Source organism: Choloepus didactylus, chromosome 17 (genome assembly GCF_015220235.1).
Source record: "Choloepus didactylus isolate mChoDid1 chromosome 17, mChoDid1.pri, whole genome shotgun sequence".
NCBI lineage: Eukaryota > Metazoa > Chordata > Mammalia > Pilosa > Megalonychidae > Choloepus > Choloepus didactylus.
Genome location: NC_051323.1, coordinates 33,810,892 through 33,824,144, shown reverse-complemented (window position 1 = coordinate 33,824,144; position 13,253 = coordinate 33,810,892). Strand labels below are relative to the sequence as shown.

At 36.6% G+C, this 13,253-nt stretch overlaps 1 protein-coding gene across 3 annotated transcripts in view; it reads right to left on the bottom strand.

The window, feature by feature from the left end:
• The window catches only part of FANCL (FA complementation group L), a 67,602-nt gene extending 55,386 nt beyond the window's left edge, over positions 1-12,216 (bottom strand). Inside the window, exons 1-2 of one of the 3 annotated variants that reach the window (XM_037807132.1) lie at positions 12,060-12,216; positions 223-281 (exon numbers count right to left, since the gene is read on the bottom strand). In XM_037807132.1, the coding sequence (XP_037663060.1) occupies positions 223-281; positions 12,060-12,155 (155 nt within the window). In that variant the 5' untranslated portion in view covers positions 12,156-12,216. The remainder of the gene's footprint in view (positions 1-222; positions 282-12,059) is intronic. The other 2 variants (XM_037807133.1, XM_037807134.1) reach the window with 2 other exon arrangements.
• Positions 12,217-13,253: the final 1,037 nt, after the last annotated feature.

Here is a 13,253-nt window from a genome sequence, read left to right as displayed (position 1 = left end):
ATGAACAAAATTACAGAATTAATTTGTTGCTTGGAAAAGCACTTCAGTACCAGGGAAAATCACTTATAAATGCCACAACAATTTGGAAGAAATCAGAAATGTTTCCAAGCATTTTAAACAACTAAGCATTTTAGGCAAAATCCTTGTCACTGAAATCAGTTTATACAGGATTGACTGCTCACCCCACCAACATACATGTATATAACCAAATACCATTATCACCTTGCATTCTTCAGTTGTAAATCTTTGGGCAACGATATTTTAAGGTGGAAGTCTCTTCCCTGTGGAAAATATTGAAAAAGTTTACTCAAGTTTGGAAGTTTTATCGTTCACTTGAGGTTAAAAGAAATAAGTTAAACATAAAATACATAGAAAAGGTAATATTTTCCTTTATTTTCTAACAGATATCAATTTTAAATATTCAAATCTTTACACTAGCTAAAATACAAGTAAGAGAATATTGAATTTGAGAGAAAATTACTCAAAAATGTCTATCAGAAACTTTGTAATTATTGGGAAATTAAAACACTTCCTAAGACAGGACTTTGTTTTCAGAAAAAGGTGTTCATATATATCCAAGAAATACTAAGGAATTGTTAACATAAAAATAAGAAGATATTCAACTGTTATTTCTAAGGAAATAAATTTGTGAAAAAGGAATATGGAAGACAAAAAAACATCACAATGCAAAAGAAGAATATATTATAGCCTTCATATTTTCAACTTTCTAAATTCTATTAAAATGAAAATATATTTAGTTATATAATCCAAATAAACAGAGAAATATTTTCATATATTAGATTATATTTAATGCTCCCATACTCATTAGCCTTTAATATATAAAAACGTTAACATATTAAGTTACTTCAGTTTGAATATTCACTAGTTATACACTTGAATATATCTATTCAAGTCTTGCTAAGAAAGAAAGGACTGTTCTCTGAGAAATATATTCAGTTTTTACTTTCTTGGGAAACTGAATGGGTAAGCAGTTTAAACTTTGTACCTTAAAGAGGATAATACACGTGAAATTTGAGCAAAGGTAAGCAGAAAAAGACAAACAGAAATATAATCTTTTACTCCAACAACATAAAATGAAAAAGAGTAATAAAATTCTTGAAAAAAAATTACCACATGAAATTTTAGCACAATCTCCCTCAAAGCAGTTTCAAAAATAGAGGAACACAATTAAATGTACCCCATAACCTTTACTTTCATGGTAATATTACAGTTCTGACTTTCATTACATTTAAATGTCCTTTAAAAAAAAATGAAACAAAATGTACTACTGACCTTTTCTAAAGGTCAAGTAACAATAATTCACTATTTCATTAAAGCACTAGAAGGCATTACGTAGTAACTTTAACCTAACTTTATAGACAACCCATACATAGGTGTAAGAACAATCTAGAATTCAAAATTTACATGAGAAATAGAAAAACTATTCTACTGCAGAAGTTTGTGCTGTCATCTGAAAGAACAAAATTCCAATGTCCTTTATTTGCAAAATCCAGCCATTTTAAAAGGTCAAATGCCATGTATAAACCACAATATTTCTGACTTAAGAAAATGTCCAAAATTAGCTTTCTGTAGTTAAATACACACAAAAAAATTACAGGTCTCAAAAGCAGATTTTTTTAGCCTGCAAGGAACAGAGACAGAGATAGGTGTCTGAGCTGAATCTCTCCACATATCCTCCAGAAAAACTATGTAGATGAACATTACAAACAAAAAAACCACAAAACTCTCATGTTCTTCAGCAAAACCAAAAGAAAGAAAACATTATAAACTTCAAACTACCTGTATGAAGACAAATAACCACTTTCCAGTAGAGCCCCATTCTACAGCTCCCAGAGCAAAAGGCCTTTCAGTAAACAAAGGGGGTAAAGAAAAATACATGGCAGAGAGAAGAGGGGATTGAACTAAGTTCAAAAATGATAAAGAGTCCTGGTGGGTCAGAGTACTAACTACAGGGACAGGACTTAATGTAAGCACAACAATTTTGGAAAAGCAATGCTCTAGGAGTATGTTGGAGATTGAATCATGTCTCATGCAAAAGGCATCTTCAGGTACCAACCCCTGGTCCTGTGGGTGTGGACCCATTTGTAAATAGGATCTTTGAAGATTCTATTATTTAAGGTGTGCCTAAACTGAATGAGGGTGGGCCTTAATCCAATATGGCTGAAGTTCTTATAAGCAAAGTAAATTGGTCACAAGAGGAGATAACCACGGGGAGCATCCAAAGGCAAGAAGTCAGAGGAACTCAAGAGGAGAAAGAAGACATCACCATGTGCACTGCCATGTGACAGAAACATCAAAGAATCCCCAAGATTGCCAGCCAGCCAGAAGATACCGACCCCCAGAGGATGAAAGTCTTTTAGCCTCTGAAACCGTGAGCCAATAAACTCCTGTTGTTAAGGCAACTCATTGTATGGTATTTGTTTTAGTAGCCAGCAAACTAAAACAGGGTACAAGATGGTAAAAGAGTAGCTAGGATAGTACCCTTCAGAAATTGGGCATTAGGGGAAAAAGGAAGCAGGAGTGGGAAATTTAGGACCTTACATGGCAAAGGAAAAAACACATAATTTATCCCCGCAGCACTCCCAAAAAAGCCATCCATTAAATAAACTGCATTTTGATTCAATGACAGAAGAGGGTGTTCTTGAACCAGGAATTTTATAAACTATTGCAAATAGCAAAACTGTTCACAACTGCAAAAATATTGTCTTAATCAATGCAAAGCTACTATGAGAGAAAAGCAGAAAATGAGAATGAAAACATTTCAGTTGATAACAATCCCCCATGCCAGCAAAAACCACAAAGTATAAACAAATTATAATACTGAATTAAGTATCATTAAACAAGTATTTGCACCCAGATTCAAAGTTCAGAAAAAAGACCAGAAATTGTAAAAACAAATCAAAACAATAACACAGAGAGAGAGAGAGAGACTGAGAGAGAGGGAAAGAGGGAGAAAAATGAGGGGACTGAACTAGGCAGAGACAAAATGATATTATAAATGAAAGAATAAATTAAAAGATACCCAAAGAAGAATAGAAAAAAATTAAAATTTCATAATGGGCAAAGAAAAAGAAAATCACCAAATACAAAAAGGAGGGAAAAAAGATTAGTCAGAGGAAAGCAGTTGAAATGAAAAACAGGCAAAGAAAATCCAAAATACATATAACTGGAACTCCTGAAAAGGAAAACAAAATAGAAGAAAAGAACAACTATTTAGAATTATAATCCAGGAACACTTTTTGGAAATCCACATTATGAAAGTGAAAACTGGACACATCAGAAAATTAACTCATAATGATCCACTCTGAGATCGATCTTAGTAAACAGACTTTAAAAAAATAAAGAAAAAGTCCAAAGCCTCTAGGAAAAAGATCAATACATATGGGCAAGAGAATAAAATTGACACCAGACCTCTCAAAGCAGGATTAAAAAGTAACAATGTTATAGAATTTTTAGGAAACTTCTGCTTCTAGCAATGAAGGAGTAACAGGGACAGGATTTACTCTCTCAGCTTAAACAACTAAAAAATTGGGCAAAATATATGAAACAATAGGCAATGCAAGACAGTGATAACTGAAAGAAGAAAAAAAAACAAGAAAAGCCCAATAATTGTGCAGCCCTTTCACCTGGAGAGTTTCTAGGGTTCAAGGCATGGAGGGAGAACCAAACAGACCCCAGCTGAGATGACAGAGGTGAGAATTCAGGGAGTTCAAGGCATGAGAATTCAGAGTATCAAATAAATGAGAGCTGCATGGAGAGGAGAAAACTTCACGAAGAGGAAGCACCAGAGAACTTCAGAGGGTTCCTTATAAAGAGTCTTCAGCTGAGTACTGATTCATGCTTAGATTTGAAGAAACCACCCAAAGCTGGGCAAAGAACCATAGGAATGGAGAAAGAAAAACAATCTTGGAGCTCACACAGGGCTGAGAATACTTCATGTTCCAACCAGTTTACAAAACCAGGTTACATAAGAGCCCTCTGAGTACTCAGAATACTCAATGGTAAAGTCAAATTAGCCTTGAACTAAAACCTGTTCTAGTACTGCTGAACAAAGGTTAAAAGCAAGCCTTGCAAAGATCAAATTGTTTAAGTAATGTAATTGCAGCTCAAAACAAATCTCAAGAATATTTAAGAGACTAAATAGACAAGATAGAATTTACAATGTCTGCCATCCAATAAAAAAAATTACCAGGCATATAAAGAAGCAGGAAAATAAGACCCATAATGAGGAAAAAACCAATCAAGAAAAACAGATGCAAAAATTCAACAGATGATAGAACTAGCAAGAAAAAACATTAGAACTATATTATCGTTCTAATGTTATATAACTTTATTTCATATATTCAAGAAGATAAAGGAAAGCATGAGCATGTTAGAGATAGAAAAGACAGGAAGATCCAAATTTTTTTTTAAAATGTCTGAGATGAAAAATATACCACCTGATATTAACAGCAGATTAGACACTGCAAAGGAGGATATTAGCGTACCTGAAGACATAGCAACAGAACATAACCAAAACAAAACAGAGGAAAGAGACTGACTGGGAAAAGGAAAAAAAAAAAAAAAAAGACCATCAGTGAGTTGTGAGAACTCAAAGTGGCCTAATAAGCATGTAGGTGGAGTCCCCAACACAAAGGAGAGAATGAAAGAAAAAGGAAGGGGAGGAGGAGCAGGATGAGGAGAAAATAATAATAATACTGGTTGATTTTCCCCCAAAATTTAATAAAAATATAAACTCACAGATCCAAGAAGTTCCACAAACCTTATACAGAAGAAAAAATTAAGAAAACTACACAAAGATAGGGCATAATCAAATTGACTGAAATTAAAGATAAAAAGAAACATTGTAAAAGCCACCAGAGAAAAATAATCACTATTCATAGAGGAACAAAAACAAGGACAGAGATTTTCATAGGATATAATGCAAGACAGTGAAGAAACATCTTCAAAGTACTAAAAGAAAAAAATAGTCAATCTAACATTATATACCAAGAGAAAATATCATTTGAAAGGGTATTTAAACACTTTTTGAGATACAAAACAGCTAAAAGAATTCATCAATAGTAGACCAGTACTATTAGAAATGTTAAAGGAAGAACTTTAGGAAGAAAGCAAATGAAACGAGGTGGAATTCTGGATATAAACAAAGAGCACGTGAAACAATAAATATATGGGTAAATATAAAAATATTTAAATAAAAAATATTTTTAAAACATAAAATTTTTAAAAATTTTTTAAATCTCTTTAAAAGATAACTGTGCCAAAGCTGGAACAATTTGAGCAACAATATAAAGTAGTACTGTGTTGTATGAGCCCATGCTTCATCTTCCCCTGTGCACCTGTTTACTTGATACAACAGCGCTGCTATGTGTTATACATACTGGAACAAGCTAGAAATACTATATACCAACATTGCCTACTAGTAGAGGAGCATGTGTGTGACAAGTCAGTTCTCCAAGCATAAACTAGGTGTGAGGCCAAAAGCTTTCCATATTGACTTAAATTTGGGTAAAGGCAAAGTGAGGGGTGGTTGGTTTAGTATGTTTGGGTGGGGAAGAACAGCTCCACTGACCTGTAGGAGATTGTAATCAGGATGGAGTCAATTGAAGAGTGCCTTAACAATCCTTACTGTTTACGTACCTAATGACTGAACTTTAAAATATTTGAAGCAAAAACAAATAGAGCTGAAAGCAGAAAATGAAAAATCAGCAATTACAGTTAGAAATTTCAATGTTCTCTCTTGGCTCAATAGAACAAGCAGAAAATCAGTAAGGATATGGAAACTTGAAAGCAATTTGAAACAACTTGGCCTGTAACATTTATAGAATTCTCCACCCAACAGCAGCACAGTACACATTCTTTTCAAGTATAAAGAGAACATTTACTAAGACAGACAATATTCTGAGCCATAAAACAAATCTCAATAAATTTAGAAGAATTCACATTACACAAAGTATGTTCTATGACCAACATGAAATTAAATCAGAAATCAATAATAAAAAATACCTGGAAAATATTTAGAAATGATAATCATATTTCTAAATAAACCATAGGTTAAAGAGGAAATAAAAGAAAGGAAATTAAAAAGCATACTGATATGACTAGAAACAAAAATATGGCCTACCACCATTGCACGATGTAGCTAAAGCAGTATTTAGAGGGACATTTACAACACTATACATTTATTTTAGGAAAGAAGAAAGGTGTCATATCAAATGAGGAAACTTAAGATGAGAAATCAGTGAAATAGGGAATAGAAATTGATAAACAATCCAGACATTTCAGTAAAAAAAAATAGGACAAAAATTATCAGTATCAGCAATGGGGGCAGGAGGTGCCTTTAAAATTATTTGATGCTTCTACCTTTAAGAGGAGGTTCCTAAACTTCCTCCTTTTGAATATGGAGACTGGACTTAGAGATTTGCTTCTATCAAATAGAATAAAGCAAAAGTAATGATATGTGAGTTTAGAGGCTAGGGGATAAAGGGTACCAAGCAGGCTTCTCCTTGCTCTCCCCCGGATCACTCATTCAGGGGATGCTGACTGCCATTTGTGCGGACACTCAAGTAGCCCTACGCAGAGGTCATGTGGTGAGGAAATGAGGACTCTTGTGCCACTGAGACCCGCGGTCAGTAACTATGTGAATGGGCAATCTTGGAAGTAAATCCTCCTGCTTGGTCAAAAAATTCATGAGAGGCTGCTCCAGAAGTGCCCAGCTAATTGACCCCCAAATTCCTGACCCACAGAAACTGTGATGTAATAAATATTTATTGCTTTAAGCCACAAAGGATTGGAGTAATTACTTACACAGCAAAAGATGTCCAACATAAGGCACATCATTAAGATCCCAGTGACATTAAACGTAGAATAACGGAACATTATAAATAACTTTAAGCCAATAAGTTCAAAAACCTAGATGAAACGAACAAATCCCTTAAAGGACACAAACCACCGAAGTTTACTCAAGGGGAAATACACCTTCTTTTTAATCACACATGGGACAGTCACAAAAAACTGATTTATATATTAGGTTGCACACACAAAAAAGGAATCAGTAAATTCCATAGACTAGAATTTTTACAAGCAACAGTCTCTAATCACAATGCATTAATTGAAAAATTAACAAAATAAAAAGGCAAAAGAACTTTCCACTGTAAAATTTTTAAAACCTTCTATTAATTCTTGGGTGTCAGAGGAACTACAGATTGCAATCACATAACTTCTAAAAAAAACAATGATGATAAAACTACATGTCAGCATCTATGGAGTACTTTTAAAGCAGTGATGAGAAGAAACTGCAAAGCCTAAAAAACTGTATCAAACCTAAATGTAAGAGAGAAAACTATAAAACTCTTAGGAGATAACATCAGGGCAAATCTTCATGACCTGGGATTTGGCAATGGATTCTCAGAGATCACCAAAAGCAGGAGCAACAACAGAAACAATAGATAAATGTGATTTCACCAAAATTAAAAACTTTTGTGCATTGAAGGAAATTATCAAGAAAGTGAAAAAAAAAAACAGAATGGCGAGAAAAGTTTCAAACCATGTAACAGAAAAGAGCTTAATATCCAGAATATATTAAAAAAAACTTTAACAATGCAACAAACAACCCAATTAAAAAGTGAGGAAAGTACTTGAATAGACATCTGTCCAAAGAAAATATACAAATGGCCAAAAAAACACATGAAACAAAGCCAATCATCAGCCATTAAGGAAATGCAAATCAAAACCACAATGAGATCCACTTCGCACCCACAAGGATGGCTATTATTTAAAAAAAAAAAAAAAAAAAGAAAGTACTAGCAAAGATGCAGAGATGGCTAATTCTTGTGCATTGTTGGTGGAAATGTAAAATGGTGCAGCCAGGGTAGAAAGCAATATTGCAGTTCCTCAAAAAGTTGAATATAGAATTACCACATGACCCAGCAATTCCGCTTCAACGTATATACCCAAAGAGAGTGAAATAAGGATCTCAGATAGTTGTACACCAATGTTTATAGCAACATTATTTACAATAGCCAAAAAGTGGGAACAACTGAAGTGTCCATCATCAAATATAGATAAACAAAATGTGATACATACACATAATGCAATATTATTCAGCCATAAGAAAGAATGTAGTTACGAGACATGCTGCACATGGATGAACCATGAAAACATATACTCTGTAAAATAAACAAGGCACATAACCAAAAAAATTGTGTGATATCACTTAGGTGACTAGAAATAACAAATTTGCAGAGATAGAAAGCATATTAGAGACTTGGGAGATAGATGAGGCAAGAGGGAGTATGTATTTGTAAAAATATTTTTTTAAGATTTAAAAATTATAAAAATAATAAATAAATAAAATTTTAAAAAGAGAGAGAGGAGAGATGGGTGGAGTGTGGGGCTATACCTAGTCCCTGCCTCTGGTATTTGCCACTCCCTTTCCCAGAAGATTCTGCAGGCTCTCCCCCTTGGCGGTGGTGGGGAGTGGAACGGTGGAGGGGGTTGAGGGTCAGAGGGTGGGTGTGCCCTGATTCTAATGACCTTACCACTTCACACATCTGAGAAGGCCTGCTGGGTAAGTCCTTGGGTGGAAGGGCCAGGGTTGGGGACTCTCATTGAGCTAGGGCGCCTGTAGCCTTAACTCCCTTCCCTGCCTGGGAGGTAGTTCCTGAGGGTGTGGGGCTTATCTGGAACAGGAACCTATTTACAGTTAAGTGGTTCAAAATGCCTGAAGTACAGTTACCCAGTTACCCAAGATGACTATGGAAAATCCATTGTAAGTTATTATTCACAAGCAGAGTAATGGCCTCACTGACTGCTCTGCCTAATAGACAGAGGGGACAAGGATGCCCTAGAGCTTCAATCAAGTCCCTACTGTGTGCCAATACTAAACTGAGTGTGGTCATGTGGGAATCCTGTAAGAAGGAAAAGGAACAGGAAAGAAGGAAAATGCAGTCTGGGGCCCATTCCAGACCTAGGGAAACAGAATCTACATTTTAACAAGATGTGCTGGTGATTTATCTGCACGCAGATTTTGAGAAGCCCTGATCAGGCTGCAGGGATCAAAAGTGGTTCTCAATCCTGGCTGCACATTAGAACCACCTGGGGGAGTCCCAGGGCTTAAAGAACACAAGTATTAGTATTGTGGTAGAGGATGGGAAAGGCAACAGGTGGAAAACTTAGCCACTCTTTTCAAGGCAGGCCTATATGAGAAAAGAGCCCAGCTGAGGGCTTTAAGCAATACCAGAAATTTTTCACCTTGAATTCTAGGAAAGGCGGCAGGAAAGGAAGGCTGATGGACTACAGGGAGGAAGTTGAAAATGACATGCATATGGATCCTTCCATTAATTATTTCCTGGAGGGACGAAGGTATCGCAGCTGGCCAGGATATTTGCACCCTATCCCCACCCCCAGTTCCAGCTAATTTTATTCTGTGAATTTATACAGAGTAAAGAAACAAAACAAAACCAATAAATTGCTCCTACTAGCCAAATCTGGGACAATTTAAGCATCAAAATAAATATGGTAGGTAATGGGTTACAATCCAATTAACTATTTTTTTAAAAAATGCATGTGTCCATTCTGATGTAAATAAATAAACAAGAGAGGAGGGAAACCTACTCCTTATAATAAAATGTCAATTAATAAATATAGAAAAATGACTGAATTAAGACAGTCATCATTTGGCAACCATGAAAGTAATAAATGATGCAACCAAGAGTCATCCAATGCTAAAACTGGGATGAGGGGATGAAAGTTTGATGCCTCAGAGCACCTCCCAAAAAGCACTTCGTAATTACAATAGGAAAATCTGGCAGTTGCCACCTTAAACAGTGAACCAAAGTTATCACCAATAATGGAATCAGCTTACTTCGTGAGCCCTGAAAAGGACACAGCATTTCTGTGGGAGCCCCGCAAAAAATGTAAAACCTGAATTTAATGGTAAGGAAACCTAAGTCACACCCAAATTGAGTGACATTCTACCTAATAATCGGCCTGCACTCTTAAAAAAATGCCAAATTCATGAAAGACAAAGACAGACTGAGGAATTGTTTCAGATTAAAGAGATAGCACAACAAAATGCAAGATGAGCTCTCTCCACGGGATGGAGGGGAGGTGGGGGTGGAAGAGAAGATATAAAGGACTAAATTACACTACTAACAAAATTTGTACATGGACTCCAGATTAGATGTTATTGTATCATTGTTAAATTTCCTGATTTTGATTGCTGTACTATGAGTATGTAAGGGAGTGTCCTTGTTCTTAAGAAATAAAAGCTTAAGCATTTAGAGATGAAGGGGCATCATGTCTGCTTCTTAATCTGAAATGGTTCAAGAAAAAAAAAGTGTGCACAAATCCACCCCTCCACATACATACACTAAGAATGATAAGTTAAATGGGGCAAAATGTAAGCTGGTGAAACTGAGTATACATGAATTTCTTTACATTCTTGCAACTTTCCTGTGGTTTGAAATTATATACAAAAAATTTTTACACAAAATCAGCACCAGTGAACACAGCAATGTTAAATAAAGAGTTTAAGATTTTAAAAAGCTGTTTAAGGCAGATATAAATTGGAACTATAGCTACCGAAAGGGTCATAAAGAAAATTTCATCTAATCTCAATGCTAATAGCTACACATAGACACATAATACCAAGAACTTTCCTTAAAGTGCCTAAAATTAGTTATAACATTTTCTGGAAAAAAAAAAAAAATGTAACTTAGTAATACATTTTCAACTTTTTAAAATGTTATCTGAAAGTAAATCTCCTTTTCAAGCAGGTAACTCAAAACCCACACTTCCAAGGAGGAAATAAAAAATTGGTTAACTTTATTCCAGATGTAACAATGACATTTTTTAAACCTCTATTTTCTATGATAGTCACAATGAATTTGAAGACAAATAGAGAAGCCCAAGTGTAATCTATCAAGTCTTCACTAATCACTGGCATTCTGATTAATTCCACACCTTCTACTACTCTTAGGGGCAGGTAAAAGTTTCCACTGGCAAGTGAATTTGGTAATTCATGCAGTAGTTTAGAGAAAAACTGTTTTGAGGAAACTTCAAAACATATAGTAATTCCTAAGATGGGCTCCTGCCCTCAAATAGTATGTGGGGGAGATAGGGGGCAAGGAGATGGAGACGGTGTTGAATGTAATGGTCAGAGAGGAAAAGTCTATACTCAAAATTCTAAATAAGGTGCAATGTAGAGGGGAAATTTCGGGACTGGAAACAGACAACCTCGTGTTTAAGGGAGTCTTCATGCGCTCTTAGACAAGACACTAAAATTCTCCACCTCCCCGTGTCTTGATTTCCCCAACCAGAAAAACAGGAATATCAATTTTTAAGAAGTCCTAATTCAAAGCGCTGAGGATAAAATGAGATACTGTACCTGGAAATGCTTTGCAAACTTCAAAACCCTATACTTGTGTTAGTGTGCATAATAAACTCTAAATAAGAGGCCCACGTGGAATCAGCAAAGGGAATCAATTCCGTTACTGTCAAGATTTTCTACAAACTATCACAATTCGATGTGCTCAGGTATACGCGACTTTACAGACAGCCAAAACGGAGTTTTCGTCCAAAATTATCTAAGAAAACATAACTATACTTAGCACGGATACTCCCCGTGAATGCCACCAACATTGGGGGGGGGGAGCGGTGACTGGAATGGAGACACACCAAAATTTGCAAAACAGAACTGCTAACTTTGGTGCAGAAACTGAGGCAACACTCAGAGAGGGCTGGGGCGACACGAGGCGTGAGCCGGGGGGCCGCCCCGCGCCACGTCACAGGCCCGCGTCGCTCGTGCTCCTTCCCACGCGGCGATCCCAGGTGGGCCCTGCTCAAGAATGGAGGCGACAGTGAGGAGCAGGTTCCCGGCAGCAGGAGCAGTTCTCTAACCTGTAGCGTCGGATGAGCCGTTAGGCGCTGACCTGCCTATCCCCACAATCCGGGCCCCTCCCATCAAACTTCCGTAGGCAGAGCTGCACCACAACAGGAAGGTTCTCCTGGGGAGAGAGCAACAACCGGGCGAGTACCTGAGCGGAAATGAATCCTTCATACACAGTTTTCTCCCGGTTCTGGGGCAGAAGCAGAGGACACTGGCGCAACAGGCTCGTGTCCGTCAGCGCCATAGCTTGCGGTCCGCAGAGCCTCCGGTAGTTTATGGGTGGCTGGGGCCCCGCACATGCGCAGTCCCGCTGGCGCCCGGGCATTAGCAGCAAAGAGCCTCGAGGTTTCCACGGGCGGAAATGAAGGTTTAGGGCCTGCAGGGCGGTCGGAGCCCAGCAGGAGGCAGCGTTGATCCCAACAGCAGACAGAAGGAAAAATTGCCATCGGGTTCACGGGTCTGCCTGCCTGAACAAGATCATTCCAGCCTTGACTGTCCCAAGGACACTTTTGGAGATTTTGCTTGATTTTATTTGAAAAATTACAACTTTGGGGTTGCATTTTTTTCCAGCATAAGATGGTTTTTACAATCTGGGTGTTGTACTACTTCTACCCTGAAGCTGTCTTAACTCCTCTTCTATGCTGAAAGCCCTTGGCCTACTTTTACAGTCTCTATGCCGTCTGCATCCAGAATTATATATTATTCCATACAAAATAATAGATTATATTATAAGAATATAAAATAGATTGTCTTCAATACATTACATACAATATATAATGTATTACATTTCTATGACTTACCAAGTTTAATCAGATGTTATATTGAGAGACAAATTATAGAGAGATTCAAGTCAACACCAAATTCAGTTCTGGTCTACTGCATTCACAAATATCTAGTGCAAAACTTGAAGGAAGATCGCGGATGGTCCTGATAGAACTAAGGTGATTTTTCTCTGACAACCTTCCCTGCAAATTTTTCTAACATGGCTATGGTAATCATCACTTCTCACATATAAGAATTGATTTAAGAAGCTTACTAATACTTAGCATAGGATTATTTGATATTCCAATCCATATTTAATGCATCAAATATTTTGTGAGCCCTACTATTTGCAAAACAGCATAGTAAAATGCCAGAGGCTGTGCAAAGATGAATAAGCTATGCCTCCTCCAATAGTCATTGCCCTCAAAATGGACTTCTTGAAAATTCCTCAAGTTTGACAAGAATTGTCACAGTATTCTGGATGCTTAGGGAATACAAGAATGCAACAGCAGTAGTGAGATACAAATTACACTAAAACAACTTTGTTTCTATTAATTTTATTTGTTTCCATGTACTAGTC